This window comes from Manacus vitellinus, unplaced genomic scaffold (assembly GCF_001715985.3).
Source record: "Manacus vitellinus isolate BGI_N305 unplaced genomic scaffold, ASM171598v3 scaffold_83_pilon, whole genome shotgun sequence".
In the NCBI taxonomy this organism is placed as follows: domain Eukaryota; kingdom Metazoa; phylum Chordata; class Aves; order Passeriformes; family Pipridae; genus Manacus; species Manacus vitellinus.
Genome location: NW_021940836.1, coordinates 852,230 through 872,485, shown reverse-complemented (window position 1 = coordinate 872,485; position 20,256 = coordinate 852,230). Strand labels below are relative to the sequence as shown.

The 20,256-nt window shown below is 39.7% G+C and overlaps 1 protein-coding gene across 4 annotated transcripts in view; it reads right to left on the bottom strand.

Annotated features, from left to right (window-relative positions):
• RIMKLB (ribosomal modification protein rimK like family member B) overlaps nucleotides 1-20,208 on the bottom strand; it is a 42,400-nt gene extending 22,192 nt beyond the window's left edge. Inside the window, exons 1-3 of one of the 4 annotated variants that reach the window (XM_018085593.2) lie at nucleotides 20,114-20,208; nucleotides 19,219-19,727; nucleotides 12,817-13,037 (exon numbers count right to left, since the gene is read on the bottom strand). In XM_018085593.2, coding sequence (XP_017941082.1) covers nucleotides 12,817-12,991 — 175 coding nt within the window. In that variant the 5' untranslated portion in view covers nucleotides 12,992-13,037; nucleotides 19,219-19,727; nucleotides 20,114-20,208. Of the gene's footprint in view, nucleotides 1-12,816; nucleotides 13,038-19,218; nucleotides 19,728-20,113 lie in introns of those variants that run through there. The other 3 variants (XM_008921126.3, XM_018085592.2, XM_018085594.1) reach the window with 3 other exon arrangements.
• Nucleotides 20,209-20,256: the final 48 nt, after the last annotated feature.

The window sequence follows — 20,256 nt, the reverse complement described above, 5'->3', positions numbered from 1 at the left end:
AGCATGCACATCTCAAAAATTTTCAGTCATTACTAAGTTACTTCTCTCTACCTTTCTACCTGCACTTACATCATTACTTCAACCCATAATCTCCCCTCATTGGCAACTGGATAGTTCCCATGCCTGAGGAATGCAGTGAATGGATAAAGACTCTTTCAGAAAGACAGGCTGTGAAAATGAGAAGGGTTGTGCTCTACACAAATGAGCGGATCACAAACACGTAGCTTTGCTTTGGAATACACAGAGCTTGTCAAGAGCTTGTCAAGAGATCAGCAACTGATACAGCGTGCTAACACAGTTGTGACCATATATTTGCATTTTTTCCACCTCTATAAGGGTGGTTTGACTTTGTGACAGATTGCCCTGAGAGGCTGCAGAGGCTTCATCCTTGGAGATATTCAAAACCTGACTGGATATGCCTCAAGCAACCTGATCTAACTTCAGAGCAGGCTCTAGCTTTCAAGTTGGCCACTTTGAGTAGAAGGTTGGTCCAGATGACTTTTAAAGGTCCCTTTGAAGTCAAATTATCCTTTGATTCTCTGGGGCCTTCTCCTGCAGTATGCCGGGCCTCTTATGTTACTTACTGCTATGCCCTGGTTGCAATGGTTGGATGCATGCTCCAAAAGGCAGTATTTCACAGCTAAAACTAGATTTGTGGGTTCACTGGGAAACATTCTTTCTTTCTTTCTTTTGCATAATCAAGATCATCTGACAAGTTCTTAGAGTCATTAAAAAACTAAAAATTAAATTCCTCATGCTGAAAGTGGAAAGTGCTTCTATAGGTTTGACAGAGGGGGGGCAGGGAACAGGACCCACAGCCTGATTCCGTGGCCATAATGAAACTTGGAAAGAGACTGAAGAAATTCAATATATGGTAAAGGCCAATCCTGTCTGGAAAGAAGAGTAACAAAGGAGGGAAAGAATTTGTGAAGCTTTTACTGTTAAGCTATAAATAAACAACTGAAAACAAGCCTCACTCATCATCATTTTATTTTCCTGGTGGAAGCAGGCATCCAACAAGATAGTCCTTCACAGAAAGATGTAGAAAGCTGTCAAGGACACAAAGGGTCCTTTAGGTCCCAAGTTAAGTTTGAAACTATTTTTGTGGAACAAAAGCTACTTCAAGCCTTTAAAAGTCAAAACTGCCTCAGTGGGAATAAGGAGAGATGGACTGCAATCCAGACAAAACAGAGTTAAACCTTTAATCTTAGTCTACAGGATATTCATGAACGTTGTCTGAGTTAGGGAAACAGAGACACATAGTAACATTAGTAGGAGCACTTGATATGGCCTCTTTTGTTATGAACAAAAACTTTCATTGAGAAGAAAAAGGCATAATACAGGAATGAAAGCTGCCCCACAGCATTTGAGAGATAAGATTTGGAAAGCTCTGCTTTCTAGAACAGTGAGCTAACAACAGTGTGGATAGTGCAGGAAATACTGAAACTCCTAAAAAATAATTTCACTATCATAACAACCAACTGCCTCTACCATGGGAGGCTTAGCCAGGCTCACTAGCACTCCCTTCCTGCTTCATATTAAGAAAAATCTCAACTCAAAGCATTGCATCTTGCCTGGCCACAGAACTAAGAACGTAGTTCATGCCATGAGTCTATCCCACATCCAGGAACAGAAGGCCCAATACTTCATGTTGATATTCAAAAGTAATATATTACTTTTTTATATATATGAAGATGTCCTTAAACATGAAAAACAGCCTCCAAGGCACCTCATAAAATATGAAATATAAACACTGAAAGCAGGGCTGTCAAAAGAACCCAAACTGAATTCCAAGAATGGAATAAGCCAATTTCCAAAGTAGCTGAGAAGTACAATAACAATGGGGACACACCAATTTACATATTCATGAAACAAGTAAGAGGGAGAACAATGTACAACAGCAACCCCTCCAGGTATTTAGACAGGCAAAATAATTCCTCATTCTCACTGACAGGACACATATTATCTTGAATGTAAATTTATCCATGGACTACTATTCAAAGACAGACTATTGGGTTACCCAAATAATTAGTTATCATTCCATCACTCCTGGTTTTCCCTACATCTACATTTTTCAAAGCCTGGATAGTAAAAAGTGTTGATGCACCTAGCACAGTCCCTATGTGACTGCACATACTTTATTTACAAACAATGTATGCATTCAATATTACATTAAAAAGCTACATTAAGAGAAAACTATTGCAGCCGCAAAGTCAAGAGCATAAAGGTTAGACACAGTCACAACTAAGGATATATCTGTAGCATTGATCTACTAGCCCACCCACATGCTGTCTTCAGTCAGACAAACAAACATTATTTTTCCCCACAGCAGATACCTAATGTGCAGAGGAGGTACAGCACTCTCTTATCAAGCAGCTGCTCAGCACTGTATTTTCTGTTGTTCAGTGTGTAGTCCATGGACTGGTATACTGAAATCCTTGCTTGAAACACACCATTATTAATTTCTCCTGGAGTTTTATTTAATGTGCTTATCACAGTAATACCTAAGTCCTTCACGATCTTAATTTATTTTGTCAATACCACAGGAAATCAGTGAGTAGTCTACTGGTTTCCCATATGGGGAAGGGAAACCCAGAAGTAAGTGTTAAAGAAGGGATTCTAGATGCCACATTTGGAAGACTCTGATTCCGCAGTTGCTCATGCTGCTCTGATTGATTTTATTTGTGGACACAAGTATTCAGTTCTTTCACACAGCTGATCCTAGTATCTAAAGTCTGGGCACTCAGAAAATGCAAAAACATGCAATTAAAGGCAATTTCTGAGCAGTTCAATTTATCTCACCAGACTAACACTTTTCTTCCAGCAATGTTCTGCTTAATTGTCACAAATTCATGTAACCACAAAGAAGGCATCCTACAAATTGTCCTCTCCTTCACCACACTTCAAGTTATATTTCCAGAACAGAACACCCTGTACTTTCAGGAGGCTAAAGAAAAAGCAGCAAGTGATTAAGTAATTTAAAGTGTAGTATCTGAAAACAAATGCACAACAAAGGAGTCAAAAATGCAAATCTGATTTTGCAAATTTCTAATTTTGGGGCATTTGCCATTGCTACTCATAATAGTATTTTATCTATACATTTGCAGACAATCAAAAGCAAACTTCCCTGGCACCTAAGTAACACACGCATGACACTGGTGGAATAGTGCCATGAGGGTTACACCAGTTTCATCTCCCACACAGGCCTCTGACACTTGAGCTGACAGCTACGTGTCAGCAGCACTGGAGCTGCAGCCACTCTGTGGACCAGCACCTTAAGGTGGATGGGCTCCACCAACAGCAAGTATCTGTGTAACCAACCAGCAGAGGAAATCTGCACGTCTGATCCCACTCTGGGCATTGGAAGTCAGCAACTACTGAATGCAGCTTGCTTTGCCCCAAATTCTCACTCCCCACTCACCTCCCTCAGCATTCATTATCCCTGTGCTTCCACTGCCTTTCTGTCCCACCTTCATTCTACTCCCTATTTTTCCAGTTACCATCCAACTACAGATTTCTCTACTGTCATATAATTTCTTTGCCACCAATTCTGAATACCACTCTAACCACTCGATTGTCTGCCTTTGCCTTGAAACTCATTTTCCATTTGAGGCTCCTTGATCAGTCTGTGAGTTTCAACACACAACCCATGCTGCACTGGTTTTCAGATACAATTTCCTTCTTGCAGGAAGCAATTTCTTATCTAGCAAGAGTTTCGCTGCCATCACTTCCTGTTACCGTTTCTTGTTCCAACATGTTTGCCAAGTACACTGCCTCCCCACCAGATTTTTCTCCACTGGCACCTCAGTTCCCAGTCCCAAATCAATTTCAATCATCTTGTCCCCCCTATATTTGAATGGAATGAGTGAGTGACTCCATTCAGGTCTCTGTCAGTGAGGAGGTAAAACCAACACGAAAGATCTCCATTTTAAATTGTGTGCTCAGACCAAACTGTATCTCCCATCCCAGAGCAGAAACAAGGCCACAACACCAGAAGTCCTTTTTTTGCATAGCACAGGGCTATGTTTCAAACATTTCAGCTGTGAAGCTTAAACAAACCTCTAAGATGCTTAACATATTATTTTTTGAATTGGTAATAATTTGGGACAAATTTATGCCTACTTTCATCAGCAAAAGCTACTTCAGCCGAATTGAGTTCCTGTTCTAAGCTAGTCCTTCCAAAAACATCCTTATGGATTTAAGGAAAAACAGAAAAACATATTCTTTTCTCCTTGAAGTGCCCTCCTTCCACTAAATGACTTGGCAAAAAATTTCCAAAACTCTCTCAAAAAGATAAGACTGAGGGGGAAGACGTATATTAATAAGGAAGGACAAATTCTAAGCACTAAAGCTCTGAAAGGTTTGGCCCACTGCAATGTTTAGATGGGTGAGATGAGACCCATCTACAATGTCACAGAACACATCATACAATGCTTTATCAGATAAGTATGTCACTTAAGAATGGAATCACTCAGAGAGAAGAGCTGCCAGTGTATAGAATCTGGAGTTTGGGGCGTTTGCCTGGGTGTAAAAGGCTTGTCTAACATTTTCTGTCTTTGATGGAGGTAGTAACGGAAGTGTATTTCTTCCCAGGCTCACGCCCTGATCTTAGACATGGTAAGCATAACAGAGGGACCTGTAATAAGAATCACATTTGCACTGTGCTCCAGCAGCTCTGTCTGTGCACTTATTTCTATTCCTAAACTGCTTGTCAAACAAATAATAGCTGTATATTTTGAACAGCTAAAGAGAACACTTCCACAGCTTTTTACAAACAACTTTCTCTTCTGTCCTTGCAAAAACTTAAATTAAAAGGAAATCATCCTCCTCAAAGTTCCACAGCGTTGTACCAACAAAAGACAACCAACATGATACCTAGAGGATACTTTCAAATCACATTCTTAGAACTCAAGGGAAATATTTATTGATCTTTTGACTGCTGTGTTTCCCTACCAGATCTAATTATTCTTTAGATGGAAACTGCCAAGAAACAGATTTTGATAGCATGGATTTTGAGCATATTATTTCATGGATGTTACACTACAACTATTACTGTGAATAAAATCATCTACCCTAATAACTGTGTCACTGCAGTCCAACCTCCTTCTTAGCTAAAAAATCAAAGAAAGAACACTGGCATATTTAGTCTTTTTACTTCACACCTTGACAAAACGGATCAAATCACTAGTGTGTCTCTCAATAGCTGTTCTTGTTTTACTCACAGATGTGTCAAGATGAGTAACAAGCACAGCAAGACAGTCCCCAGTTCAATACCTGCCCTATATGGAAAAAACACTTGCTGTATGACAGGAAAGGTTTTCTACTCGTTAATGCAGGTAAACAATTAATTAGTGTAATTCTAGTAGCATTTTTCTGACAACATTGGAAGAATACCTTTGCTCTCAGGTATTCTGTTCCATTTGTCAAAGCACATGTAACACATTCTGCTTCAACTCGCTTCAACTTTTGACAATTACAAAGGCATTTTATCACACTTTTAATCCTGAAATGGACTAGGCCTTTAAACAGGTATAGAAATCATGTGAGCTCTTCCATTCAAGGACCAATCATTTTAAGGACACCACTACAAATTTTTGTGACATTGTCAATGTTAATTATTTACAATACAAGGAAATAAAAAATAATTAATAGTTTCAGTAGTGGCATTCTTTTTGTTACTGTTGTTCTCCTTTTCATTCCACTCTTTCCATGGAGCAAAGGGTAGATACAAAAGGAAATAGTAATTCTTGAAACTGGTAATTCACCACATTTTACAGACAAGAATTTATAAAAATAAGTAAATAAAGGGACTTGTCCATGAACACTGGTATTCCTTGAAGTCCACATCAATTTAAACACCATCTGCTCAATAGAAGACCCATCTCAACACTGGTCAAAGTTCAGCAGTACCAGTCTCCCTCACATTCACAGTCGCTGAGAATCAGTCAACTGCCCATCATTCACAAACAGAAAACAACTAAACTTGGAAAAAGGTGGAAAAAGCCAAAGCTACTGTCATTGCTTAAAGAACAGGTAACAGAGAACTCTGTTCACAAATCTAGTAAAGCAAGCACAGCTGTCAGTTTCATAAGATTAAGTTTTTCACATCAGTACTTGTGGTATCTCCTAACCTCTCACACTCCAACACACAGTCTACCCTTTTGATTTAAGTGCTGCAGAACACTACTGTTTGCACAGTCACGCTGTTCCCTGACTCGGAGGAGTGATGCAGTATAAAAAAAAACACTTGCCACCAAGAAGAGTCTGATTTAAAACTACACCAGTATGCAGACCTGGTTCACAATACAACTGCTCAAACAAATGTGCCAGTAAAACTTGCCTAGGTGACACAGTACCGGAACGGGAATTGTTGGAAAAGTGACACAGAAACCCTCGGCCAGTTAGACAGTCTTGTGAAACGTTAGGCTAATTTTCATTTCTTGACTAGATGTATGGAAACACATCTTTCATTTTGATTTTGTCCTTTTTATATTGTTTATCATCCAGATGGTCATTCCTGAGAATTCTTACTACAATTAAAAATCTGGCAATGCTTTCTGGCATTTTCAGGTATGATGACATGCACGTATGCTCAAGATGACGTGCCCTATGAGTCTGATTTTCCTGGCTGGCTGTTCTAGAATATATGCAAATTAAAATCTTCAGACCTTAACACAGCCCTCTGAAATTAACATAATAAAATATTTCCATGCAGAAACATTCTTACCTCTCCACCTTGCAAGGGTGGCTTTGGACTGAGCCCATATCTACCACTGATGATATACTGAAGAAACAAAACACTTTTGAGAAGATCAAATTCATTGTTAGCCTTGTTATTTAGCACCAGTTTGAGATAGCAGCAGATCATTCACAAAAGAACAGAAATCTCTGATAGGAAGGAGGAAAACTGCAAGAACACCCGGGATGGTTAGAGAGTACAAATCCTTTCTTCCTATAAGCACCATAAGAGAGCTGTCTTTGGTGTCACAGTTCTGAAAAAAAACAAAACCCCATTCTTCTTAAAATATGTGGCAGCTGTTGAAATGCAGTTATTAAAATATGATAATAGAGCAAACGTTTGAATTGATGTTTTTTCTACTAGAGCTGTGTTTGTCTCATGCATCTAATATTGGGGTGGTCACACAGTGGATCACACCCACCTCTAAATACAGCTACCATTCCGAAATCCCCTCTATATAGTCCATAACTGCCTACTAGTACTGCTTATGGCTCCATCAGATTTAACACCAATCAGACTGGCAAGTGATCGATTCCACAGTGAAAGAACACCAGAAATGGCTTCAAGCGATTCTGAGCCCAGCACTTTCAACAGTACAAAATTCACTTAATGTCAAACTACCTTCCAGTCCTTTGCACACAATGCAGCTTCTTCTCCAGTTCTCACTTAAGTTACAGACCAATTTCACAACTCTGCAGAGGAAGCAATGGCTGCTCTGGCTGTAGTTAGTAGCAGGAAACAGGCCAACTCCGCAGTGCTCGACAAGGCACCTTGCCAAGGACGCTTTGCCTCTGCTCCATCACTCCCAAAGCCACTGCTGCACGCTGCCAGAAGAGCTCTTACAGTAAGGTGCACTGATGGACTGACAAGTGCCAAGAGACTACTGAAACGGCCAGAAGGAAGACAAGGTGATTATTCCCCCTCTTGTGTGATAGAAGACAGCATTTATGTGACTAAATGACTCAAAAATATTACAAGTTTTGATATTTTGATATAACAACTGTTTTGTATCTGTAAAAGCCCTCTCTCACCATAGATCCAGCTGATTCATAAGTGCTTTTCTCACCATTTCATGAAAACACAGGAATTTGTTATCCAACCTTATCTTTTTTCCCTCAGCTTTCTATACTTTACAGAAATGAGATGAGCTCAGTTGGTTAGAACATGGTGCTAATAACGCCAAGGTTGTGGGTTTAATCCCTGTATGGGCTATTCACTTCAGAGTAGGACTTGATGATCCTTGTGGGTCCCTTCCAACTCAGAATATTCTGTGACATGTTCTGTGAAATCTTTCAATTATCCTGATTCCTCCATGTTTACTTCCACTGCTATCTAATCCAGTGTGAGAAAAAAAATCAAAGATCACAACTATTTGTTACCAGTTTAAACTAAATAAGAAATGAACAGATTATACAAAACAAAATCACATTCTGCAGATGAAAAACCTAAACAAAATACTGACTTGTATCACAAATTTGAGGCCCACCCTGGAAACCCAGATGCCTAAAGCAACACACCAACTTTTACCAAATTAGAAGAATCTATCTTCTAAATACTTCCTCTGCAGAAAAAATGAAGGTAAGAGATCTGTTTCCAGATGTCACTTATCTGACTTAAGAAAAGCCAGCTGACCATGCACAAAGTATTACCGGTTTAGAATATATTATTACTATGCCCTTTTTATTCCTCACCTAGGCTGATCATTTGGTTTTGACTTCCAAAGGGAAAGCCAAAAAAGTCTTAGGAAAAGTTCATACTTTGTTTTATACTTTAGTCACTCCAGCATCTTTAACAGTTTAAAGTTCATGAAAGCAACTTTCCTTAAAACTATTTTCCTTCACAGGAGAGTATCAGAAAATATGGAGATTCCAGAAACCTACAATAAAGGTATTGGTAAGTTGATGACCCAGTGAATTACAGTTTCTGCTGTTCTGGTAGCAAAGAATTTTAATGAAGACATTATTGTGTATCATTTTAACGAGGGAAAGATCCAAATTTCCATAACACAGTCTTCCCCAAAAAACAGTTCTTGAACTGTGCTGCCCTACAGGTAAGGTGTGCAGTCTGTGGGGAAAGGTACTGCTCAGTCCTAGACACAAGTAAGAAAGAATATTCAGAATGAAGAGACAACTCACGTGTGTATTTTGTCTCTTGTCCACTAAGTCTCCCCTATAGGGTGGGACTTTCCTAGAGGCTTGCTCCACCTCCACCCCATCCTACCCCATACATTCCTGCTCACAAGCTTTAATTTGTCTATCTTCAAATTCCTCAAGCCTGTTACATTACTGCATTAGCAAACTTAGACAAATAGTTTAAAAGTATACATTTTGATGGGGCTCACTGCACGTCTGAAAATGTCCTGCAGTTTTGTTATATTACTCGCTACGTATTTCAAATTAACATAGGAATTATCAGACTAGATTAGACAATGAACCACTTAGATTAGCTTGGATACAACATGAAAGCATGCCAAGAGAGACATGAAGTCCTCATACAGGGCAAACGGGAAGAGCAGCGCTGGAAGGGGACAAGAGAACACAGCTGCTCCATTCCACAGTAGATCATACTAAACTGGTTTAGCTTCAGGAATTTAGCTCTTAAACTTAGGCTACAGCTACACTGAGCCAGTTTAAATCAGACCAGTTGCACTATCACCCTCCACTTTTTTCCATATATGCCTTCCGGTCCATTAGACTCCCCTATCTCAGAGGTCTTTTCCAACCTAATTGATTATGTGATACTTTGATTCCTGTGCAACAGTGTTGTGTATATCTGATTCAGTAACCAACTCAGCAGGTGCAGCCCACCAAGGCAGCAGAAAAAATTCATTGTTTTATACAGTTCTTACTTTATCTCAGCTTTTGCCTTGGAAATCTACAGAGTACTACTGCCAGTGCGCAAAGGAAACGAATGTATGGCTTGGGTAAGCAGGCACTTATTTAAGTAAGGCATAAACAACAGTTATTTTCAAAAAATACTTGTTGAACTTAAATTATTTCCAAAACCGTTAAAGCATAAATCAGTTTAAGAATTTCCTTCTAGACTTAAAAGGAAAAAAATTAATTCTACACCTCCTCACTTCCATTGACAATGATTTTTGAACTCATGCTGTGTTGAGGAATCTAACATGGATCTTGAGCTGCATGCTGGTTCATCACATGGCCAGTCGTACTGGGGCTGTGTGGGGTGCTTGGGATACTGCGTCATTCTGAGTTTCAGCTGTGGAAGAAAAGGAATCAGCAGTGACTGCTGGGCCTACACTGCTGGATTGCCTGGGAATCACTGCCCCAAGGAGTCGCTGCTGCTGTGTCCACTGATTGTAACAACCCAATCTCCCCCCTTTCCCTTCTGCCACGCCAGATCTTATCACTTCTGACGTACACAGATCCTGTAAACCCAGCATTGCAAGAGCCTTCCCACTTATGCCTTTGGCTCTAGGCTTCAGCGATACACCAGTGTGCTCTACTGCCAAGGTATACACCACGTGATTTGTGGAAGGGACAATTTGCAATTTTGCTACGTATCCCACTGTTCTGTTCAGTTTTCCTAAGTTTAGAAGTGTCTTTTCCACTCTAGCCCTGTGAGGTAAATAATTCCAAGCTTTTTGATATCGTATGCTGGATTTTTGGTTTCTGAAGCCTCCAGCCATGTTACTGACAGTCAGCAAATCCACAAGATTATTGACTATATCACCTACAGAAATATCATATTTTTAAATAGCATCCCACAATTTCCAACTAGACTGTGCAAAGTTAACATTCTCCTCACAGTTTATTTAAGAAATTACCTAGGTCTTGAAGGACAAAAAGAAAGCTCTAATCAAAGGGTGAATAGGTGACCAAAGAAACACTATTACTTCCTACAATATCTTGTATTACCTTCAGAGTCTGAGCTCTGAATTGTTAAGCTTTCAACTCAAGCAAGGACAGAAAAGGAAACAAAAGCAGGTCATTATCCAGTAAGCATACATTCTCTTAAACCACTCCTCTATGCTGTACAAAATTTTACTCCATCTGGATCCCTCACACAACAGTAGATAACTAAAAGGGTACAGAATGCATTACCTCCTGGATATTGTTCCAGGACACCTTTTCCTAGGCCAACTGAGGACTTTAACAAGGCAAATGATACACAAAGCTTTTGCTTGTGTCTTCCACCAGAAATCTGTATCAAAACATGTGCAAAAGGTCTAGGAAAGAGAACTGGAAAATTGAGAGGGAAGATTTTTCATCTCTCTCCATGAGAAAGAATTGTTTCATACAAGACAACTCTCACCCCTCAGAAAAAAAACCACAGTCAGACACTGTAAACTATTTATAACAAAATTTCTATCTGCAATCTTTCAGTATTTTTTTCTCACTCCTTTTCAAACCGTTAGTTATTTACATTGTTTTGAATGAAGACCTTGTATGAGAATAACTTCATGTTTTTTGGATTTTCTTTCCAGTAATTTCCTTAATTTTTCTCATTCCTGTACTACATATTTCTCAGCAATAATTTTCCGACTTGCAGACTTTATCTTTTTTCTTGCAATAGATGCAGCATTAGGAGACATTAGGCAGAAGAGAGTAGAAAGGTCCACGATCTACGCTTGCCGTATTTAACTGCCCAAAAACAGACAGAAGACAGGAAAGAAGAAATCATCACCAAAAAATAAAAAGAATACTGAAATGATGGAGGACTAATTATGCATCTCAGAGACTGCAGCTAAAGTCCAGGATGGCTGCTTTTGCATAACATGCTGTCCAAAGGACAGCACGCTCAGAGCAGTCAGATGTTCAGACATTCTGACAAGAAGTTATCTTGATTTCAAAACACCCTACAGAATTTCAATCTGTGTTAAAAATCATAGACTCCTCAGATTAAAAAACAGAATAGGTAAATAAAATTTTAGTAATACCAGAATAAAAGATACTGGTTTTCCCATGCATAAGTTTTATGCTTGATTGATCCATGCCACAATAGGGTAAAAATTCTGACCAAAGTTCTTCCCCAGAGTCACTTCTATGATTCCACTCCTACATAAGATTTCCCAATAAGGAACAAGGAATATGATCACATGGCAGGTTCTTCTTCGGAGCTGAGGGTACTTTTATATTTTGTTCCCACACAGGATTACTCAAATACAATTTTCAGAAATGTAATTTTTCCCTGGATCCCCAGTGGTATTTTTCTTTTTTGACTGATATATGGGGAAGAGAAATGGAAGAGGTAAAGGTAAAGAACATCACTGCAGTCTCCTTACTTTAGGAAATCCAAACTAAAAAGTTGAAACAAAAATAAACTATAAGTGTTACACAGCTTGACACTGGTGGTATTAAAATTCTTCCTATCATATAAGTTTACTGTCTACAGCATCATTTTCCTTAACATTCCTGACACAATGTCTTGCTTTTCCCTTTTAATCACCACAGGAAAAAAAAAAACTAATAGGAGAACAAAACAGAAATCTTACCATTTAGTTTTAAACACTGTAAATTGTAGTAATAGTTCAAATTATTCAGCTGCACATACTTCGTTTTTCACCACCGTTCATTTTTAGCACATACATAACTCCACATGCGTACAAGCAGCATGCTTTAGTTATATCACATTATAATCTATACCACATTATAACAATTTGTACTGTTCATTGAAAATTCCTTTTAGACTATTTCAAATGTGTTTTCTATTCTGGAGTTAGAACACAAACAGAAAAAAAAATTCCCGCTGAAACTCTTAAATGTGACCCATAAACTTCAATTATCTAAGCAAAAATTAAGCTCCATGATTTCTTATTAATTCAGAGGTCCTACAGTCCTTATCCTGAACTCAACAAAACAAAACAACTCTCCTCTCTTTTCTGCAGAAGGAAGGCAAAAATGATTCTACTGCAAATTAGCAAATTTAACAATTAGACTTAATTAACATAATAAATGCTACAAACCATGGTATGACGTACATCTACATGATTTAGATGATGAATGACAAGTAGTCTGGCACACACGGAATTCATTATTAAAGAGTACAGATGCTCCATTTTACAATCTTTTTCGAAGTACCCTTTCAGCACATTCCCAGCCTCAGCTCATTCTCACCAAGATTTCCATCCTCAATGGTCAGCACCACTTCATCCATCACCAAGGCCCGGAAATCCAGCTCCTCTTCACAGCATTTGGCCTTCAGTGCTCTCAGGATCTCCTGCTGAGGGTAATCTTCTCTGATGCGACGGTCTGTTAAGAACCACAGCCTGGGAGCAACAGAACTGCACATCTTGGACTTGTCTTGCAACCTTCAAGGTTTCCTTTCAATGGAACTGCTAGACAGTGGAGAAGATGAGACTCTGTTAGAGCACACAATTCTTGATCCCTGCTGTACCCAGTCCCTCTCCCCCTCACAAGTCTGTCCTTTTCAACAGACTGCAACTTCCAACCTCCAAGAGGTAAAATAATGTCTACACCTAATCTGTCACCGAGGTACCAACAACACAAACAAATCTATTTACATTTGATGAAATGTGAAAGGCTAGTAATCAGATCTTGGTCCTCATCCTTGCTTTCTTCACAAAAGGTATAGAAATCATGTAACTACTGGTACTGGTAGTAGCATCCCCCTTCCTTGACAGTACTAAGAAGCATGCCAAGAACTTAATACACTTTGAATGGTCATGTCTGAATGCCAGAATTTCAACTTCACTATTGGGATAATTCCTTACAATTGAAATAACTCAGTCCCTCTCCTAGGTACTGCTAAAACACCCAGTGACAGAGTTGATTTGTCCCTTTCCACCACACAGGGAAGTAGAGTGTGACAAATTCTTTATGTTAAAAAAGGTGCCCAGAAGAACAGAAGAAATTCATTAAAACAGAATTTTCCAGATAACTATTTAGGACTGATTTGTTCTTACACCTATTTCACATCTACTGCGCAATATACTTAGAAACATATTTAGCAGTATCCAGAAGACATAATAACAGAAAAAAACAATGGAACAAGGAGCATCAACAAAATGTCGGAAATACAGAACATTAATAATATATGTAAAATAAAGCAAAATCAAAGTCTGAATCTCAGTACTAGGCCTTTCTTGCTCCAAATCATTTTTTAAATCACCTTTATGAATACACAGCACTAATGAATTCAGCACCAAGAACAGAAAAAACAGTTCAAATTGAAGAAATTCAGTGGTGTTAGAACTGGTAACAGCAAGGTACTTCTCCTTTCGCTTTAAATACAGAGGACTTGAGCTATTCTTTACTGAATACATTTTTACTGAAATATTTTAAAAGCTGTGAAAGAATTACAGGTATGCTAATGGACTACTCATTTGCACTCAAGAAAGACAAGAAGCAGCATGGTGTAGGGAAAAAGAATTCTGGAGAAAACCAGAGCTGCTTTCAGTGTCAGATTTTACACTTTCCTGTTAAAATAAAGAGGTAGAAATCATGATTTTCATCAGTATATCTTACATAAGTTCCAAAGAGAACTGAACTCTGGGATAGAAACAGGAGTTTCACCTAGTAATCCTAATGACAGGACCTGCTGTCAGCAGGAAATGTAAATACAGAAAGACAGTAAGTATACAACTGCTATCATTTGATATTACAAAGAATTTTAGTTTCTGCAGCAGATCTTGGGACAAAAGGATTGTTTAGCTACAACCACAAGAACTGGATTTTTTTTTAATTAAAAAGCAAGATTTTTCTACTAATACAGCTTTTTCTTAACACGAACATCAAATGTTAAGTGGACATTTTTACTCCTGGTACTGAGAACCATAATGACAACAAGCAAAGACTGAGATTTTTTTCCATTGTTTTGGTAACTGAGGACCAACAATAAGGTCAAGGACTACAGTTCTTCATCCTAACAGACTGAAAGCAAGCAGAAGCTTGGGAAAGGCAATCATAGATCCAGACCAGCCCTTGACAGCAGTGAAGATGTTCAAGGTAAAGGAGGAAAAGGAGTGTTTGCTCCCTGCAGGAAAATGGTATGAGGGGTTATAAGGAATATCTTTTGATATCTCAAAGAACCTCTTTGTTCTTCAAAGCAGCCGAAAGTGGAAAGGGCAAGATGAGGTTTGGGCTTGCAATGGCTATCAGATCCTGCCCCACTTTTGTCTCTCCCAACAATGGATTTCTCTATGTGGCAGTTTACATAAAACTTCCTGGAACAACATGCTCGGCTAGGAGCCGGGACAGGCTGTGTTTTCCAGCAGTGTCCCCGCCGTGCTGTGGCACAGCCCAGAGGCCCCTGGGCACCGGCCCTCGCCGCTGCCATTTGCATGAGGGGCTGGCGAGGCGGCGCAGCGCCCCCTGCCGCCCCGCCCCGCCGGAGCGCAGCGCTGCCCGCCGCGCCGGGCCGGGTTAAGGGACAGCCGGGGAACGGCGAGCACGCAAACAAACATACCAGGCACACCTTTTCTTCATTGGAAAAAAAAAAAAACGAAACAAAATAAATCAGAAAACAATGCATATTTTCAGCTTGCTTGAGGTTTTAGTTTGGGGGTTTGTGGTTTGAGGCTTTTTCCCCCTCTGCACTGGTTCTAACACTGGTGCAAAAAACAAGTATTTTTTCCCCATTTTAACTTGCTACTAACCCTTGATTTCTTCACCAGCCTACTTTCATTTTTCTCAAGCCTCTTTTCTACATCGCCCCACCTCCACCCCCTCAAGTCTGCCATCATTTCTCCCTGATGCCATTTCAGCACTCAAATTCTTAAAAATCAGCAAAGGGCCATGGTTCTTCTACTTTTGAAAGAAGTTACAGCTTCATTGAGAAGAGCCATCCAGGTACCTCATTAAACGCGCAGGCATACAAAAATGCCTTAGGTAGGGGTATTCATCTCCTTCCTAATATTATGTCTCATTCCCTCAAAATCTTAGGAGTTTTATAAATGTATATATAAAAGCTAACATCTTATCTTAATGGAAGCAGGAAACAACCTCAAATCTAGAAGCAAAGATTAAGAAATTCACTTCAGATCAAGCTACAAGCCAGCAGCAGAGGCAGAAACTAGTAACCCTAACTCTTGGTTCCTTCACCCCAACCCTACACACCTCCTTTTTTTTCCACCTGGAAAAATATCTTTTTCACACTAACATTCTGTTCCTAAAAACAGAATCTACTCATCAGTTTCAGTCTCTCCTTACAATCTCTATTTTGATGGTGTAAGAAGTCTCACAGAACACAAAACCTGCAATTTACCCTATTAACCCAAACATCTTAACAATCCCTCCCACATTCTCAAGAAAACGATCTGTAGGAGGAAAGCTAGCCTTGCAGTCAGATGCAAAAGAGCATTAAGCTCTCAAGTTGGACATGATTGCCAGAATTTTTCCTTGAAAACCAACTCCACCCATTTCAATCTAAAAGACACAGCCTCAGACAATGCTGGGCGTGCATGGAATACTTCCTAATCCATGAGAGCATCTATTGCAAAATAAGTATGGTATATATAAGGGGAAGAGCAGATGTTTAAATATGTTCAAGATGACCAGTTGAAGTGCAGTTTTCAACCAAAGCTATCTACTACAGTCAAAGTACAATCCTGCAAAAACTATTTAACAGATTAATGAAATTAAAAGCAAAAAATAACCATAAACTTAACTGCATAAAATGAACTGGGAGAGGTAAAAAGGGTGGTATCAAAGTAAGAGCTCTCATAAAAATCAAACTCTGTGTCACAGCAGCCAAGTAGACACTGCTGCATCAGCTTCAGGAAGCTGTGTGGAACAGATTCTTAGCAATTTATAGAGGGAATGGAACACTTACCTCAACTTTGAGCTGTAGCACCCTTGTATTGCTTAAGCTAGGCTTTATTCCGGCAAGCACACAGCAACTTCCTCCCCTCCCCATCACATGCAATCCTATTTCCTCCTATATTCCTTCAATCTGCAGTACACCTTTCGCAGCTGTTCTAACAAAAGCACTCACTGTGCTCCTTTTCTACTTTACATCATACAGGAATATGCTTTCTTGAAATAACAGGGAATTCAGCCAATCAGATCAGTTGTCTAGAGACATCTAGAAATCTTCTCTGAAGACCACTCCTTCTGCCTCGAAGAGGTCTTCTCTTTACAGACAGATTAGAGAACTGTCTCCAGGAATGGGAGATTGGTCTCCATTGTTAATTTACTCCTTATCCTGTCTTCAACACCCAAAAGCAGGAGAAAAATGGACTAGTCTCTTTTTCATCATGATATATGACCTCTAAGAAGAAACCCATTATTACGGGATAATAATTAATTTATGTTTGACTGGTAAATGTGTAAGATAAAAGATACCTAGTATGCAAAAAAAAAACCTGTTCCATATTCTTTCTGCTCAGAATGCAACCACTCGATGCTCCTGTAAATTAAAAAGTCTAACTTGTTTCTTCCCTATGGGAACGATGAATAGAATCCCAGATGTTTTGTAGCATTAAGAATCAATATTATCTAGCTATTTCAACTGCTCGACCTGTGATCTGATGTTGTAGCACACTCCCACTGACTATACTGTGTTCTGGGAAACAAGTTGGAGGAACAATTACTACCATCAGCCCCTCCCAGAATCTCCCCTTTTTCAGAGCTTGGCTCAGACTCTCAGGCTCAGTTACAGTACTGAGCAGCTAACACAAACTCCACGGATTCCAGCAGTTAATCTCTATTAACTAAAAAAACCTAACCTTAGTTTTAGCAAACCTCTAGGCATGCTGGATCCCTACAGCTGAGATAACGATAATAAAAATCTCATGGAAGCGAGAAGGAATGAGCAAGGAGACTGACAGTCATGACTGCCACGGGAAACAGAGAACTAGGAAAAACACAGTTCCAAGCACTCACCTCACTACAATTAACACTAATAAAATCACTGATGCTTATCCCTTAATACTCATTTCCAAAACAGTGTTATTCAACTTGGAAAATTTATTTTGACTTTCTTTTCGTCATAAATTAGCTAAGGCTTGAAACTAAGTACACATTTCCAATAAACCAATCGTCTCCACCGTTGCAGTAGTTTCTAGAATGCTAGAAGGCCACATTTCAAGACACTGAAGACCTAAGAACATTTGACAGATGCTTGCAAGTTATCTCCTTTAGGAGATACCTCAAGGCAGATCTGAATTATAAAGTCAATCTTAGATAGCAGACCAGTTAAAGAGCTAACAAACAGTCATCCAGCACATGACCCAGCACATAATCTTCCATACGCTGTCATGTAAGTCTCTGTCTCATCTTAATGAAAGGAGAGCAGTATTTGAAACATCCCAGAAACAGGACTTTCTATGCCATAAGGAGAGCAGGTCTGCAAACAGTTCACAGCTGCTTCCAGTATAAAGCACAAGTAATTTTTTTCCACACAAAGGTATCAGAATGACAATCATCTAAAGAAAATGTATGGATGATGAATATATCCCATGGTGATAGAGATAAGAACTGACATCTTTAAAAAAATACATCCAAGGTAAATCAACTCATTCCTGACGATGCCCCTTCATGGTGATGCTTAAGGCCAACATCAAGAAAAATTCCTCTTTTACGTACCAAAAACTAGTTTTCCTAAGACTGTCACATAACTGTTTGAGACTCTTTGGAAAGAACACATTTTTAAAACCTGAAGAATCTGAAAAATTAAAATATTTATTTAAATGCATTTTATATAATATAATGAGTAGCTGCAGCGCAATCTGCCCAGGGTTGCTGCATTATCATCCACCCTTTACACATGCATTGTAGAATTTAAAGTCTCTGCAGGCAGGTGAACCCAAGCACACCTCTTTGAAAGCATATCACAGTATTCACCTCCTTTTCCCTTGGAGATTTGTAGACTCCAAAAGCCAAAGGATACGGGAATGTATTAATTGTTCCCATTCATTCCTAGTACAATATCCCCACCCTGCAGACGGGCAACTGCACGCTCAGTGATGGCTTTCATCTGCTTGTCTCCACCTTTGCACTGAGTGATGTTCAGGATGCTAGCAGCAATCCTCCCAGGCACAACTGCCTCTAAAAGGCAGACATACACACACACGCGCACACACACACACACACCCGTCTTTCCTCTTCTGTGTTCACGCTTGCAAGTAGATGGTTAAGATTCCTCATTCACACACCCCACTTCCAGATCACAACCGAATAATCCATTCTCTTTCCTCTCTGCAACATGAGCCCGATACTGGTCAGCATCAGCCATCCTTCTACTTCTCGGTATTTTTTCCTACAACAGCTTTCTCATCCCCCTCCACCATCCCTGTGTGCGCACGCACGTCCATGTGCAAATAAAACACACATTTCCTCCCACATCAGCTGCTTTTCTGATGAGAGGCTCTTCCACCTGTGCCAGGTTTCCCTGCAGTGTGGTAAAACACCCCCCTCTCCTCCCCGATCCGTATGTACACAGCCAGTTTCCCCTCCTCCCTTCCCCCACCTCACAGTCTCTGTGCATGCCTCTCCCAGCGCCTGGAGTGGGGGAAGGGAAACATGCACTGCGTGAATGAATGGACTGAAGAGACTTACCAGAAATTTGGTGAGGAAGGAGTGGAAGACGAAAAAGACACTAAAGATGGGTGTTTCCTTCAGCGTGCTAAGTGCTGCTTCAGTTCTGGCTCCCTTAAGGAGGTCACGTGTCTTGCTAGGTACCCCTTTTCCTGGATCCTCTACTAACCAAAAAGGGTGGCAAGGAAGTCTTCTGGATGCCTCTCTGCACTACACTCCAAAGGAGGGAAGGGTACTACTGAAGTTCTCAAAGCAAGCAAGGGATGTTGATGATGATGAGAACGTTCTCCTGGTCCTATAACAGGCAATGTCTAGCGGATGCCTCGGGGACTAGGGTAGAATTGTGAGGGGGGAAGGGGAGTAAATGACTGTTAAAATAATTCCCAAATTGTCCTCCCCTACAGGAGGGATAGGAAGGAGTAAAAAGAGTACTGATGAAGAGCTGTAGCTTTCTACATAAAATAGACTCAATCCTTGTGTCTCTACTTCCTCAGAACTAAACGCCTAAATGACTCTGAAGACACCAACACCTAGGGAGGAAAAAAAAAGAAGAAACGTCCCTATTAGACATAAATAAACATATAAAGGTATGCAATAAAGATAAATTAAATCCCAAAGGAATAAAAGGTGCCATTCAAGACAATAAGCAAAGTCAAATGAAAATTGTGAGACGAACACAGCTAGGGGAAATGTGTAACTTTAAAGAATTTACACCATTATATTACCACAGATACCAAATTTAAGAAGAAAGAGACCCCAGAAGGCTAAGCAACTTGTTCTTTTACTGAAGATTGTGCATTCAATGGAAAGATAAACTTGTACCTACACGAGAACATATGACGAAATTAAGTTTTAAAACCTACAGAAACTATTCCATTTATTTGTGCGAGTCTTTAAACCCCTCCCCCAGAATAACCTTTAGGATTCAGATGAGGAGACTCGAGAAAAGTACGTTTCAGGTCAGGAGCACGTATTCCTATGCATTAGGAGCATGTATTCCTATGCATTGGATTCCATTCTGCCACAGAAAATAAGCAGTGGTTTACAAACGGTAACAAA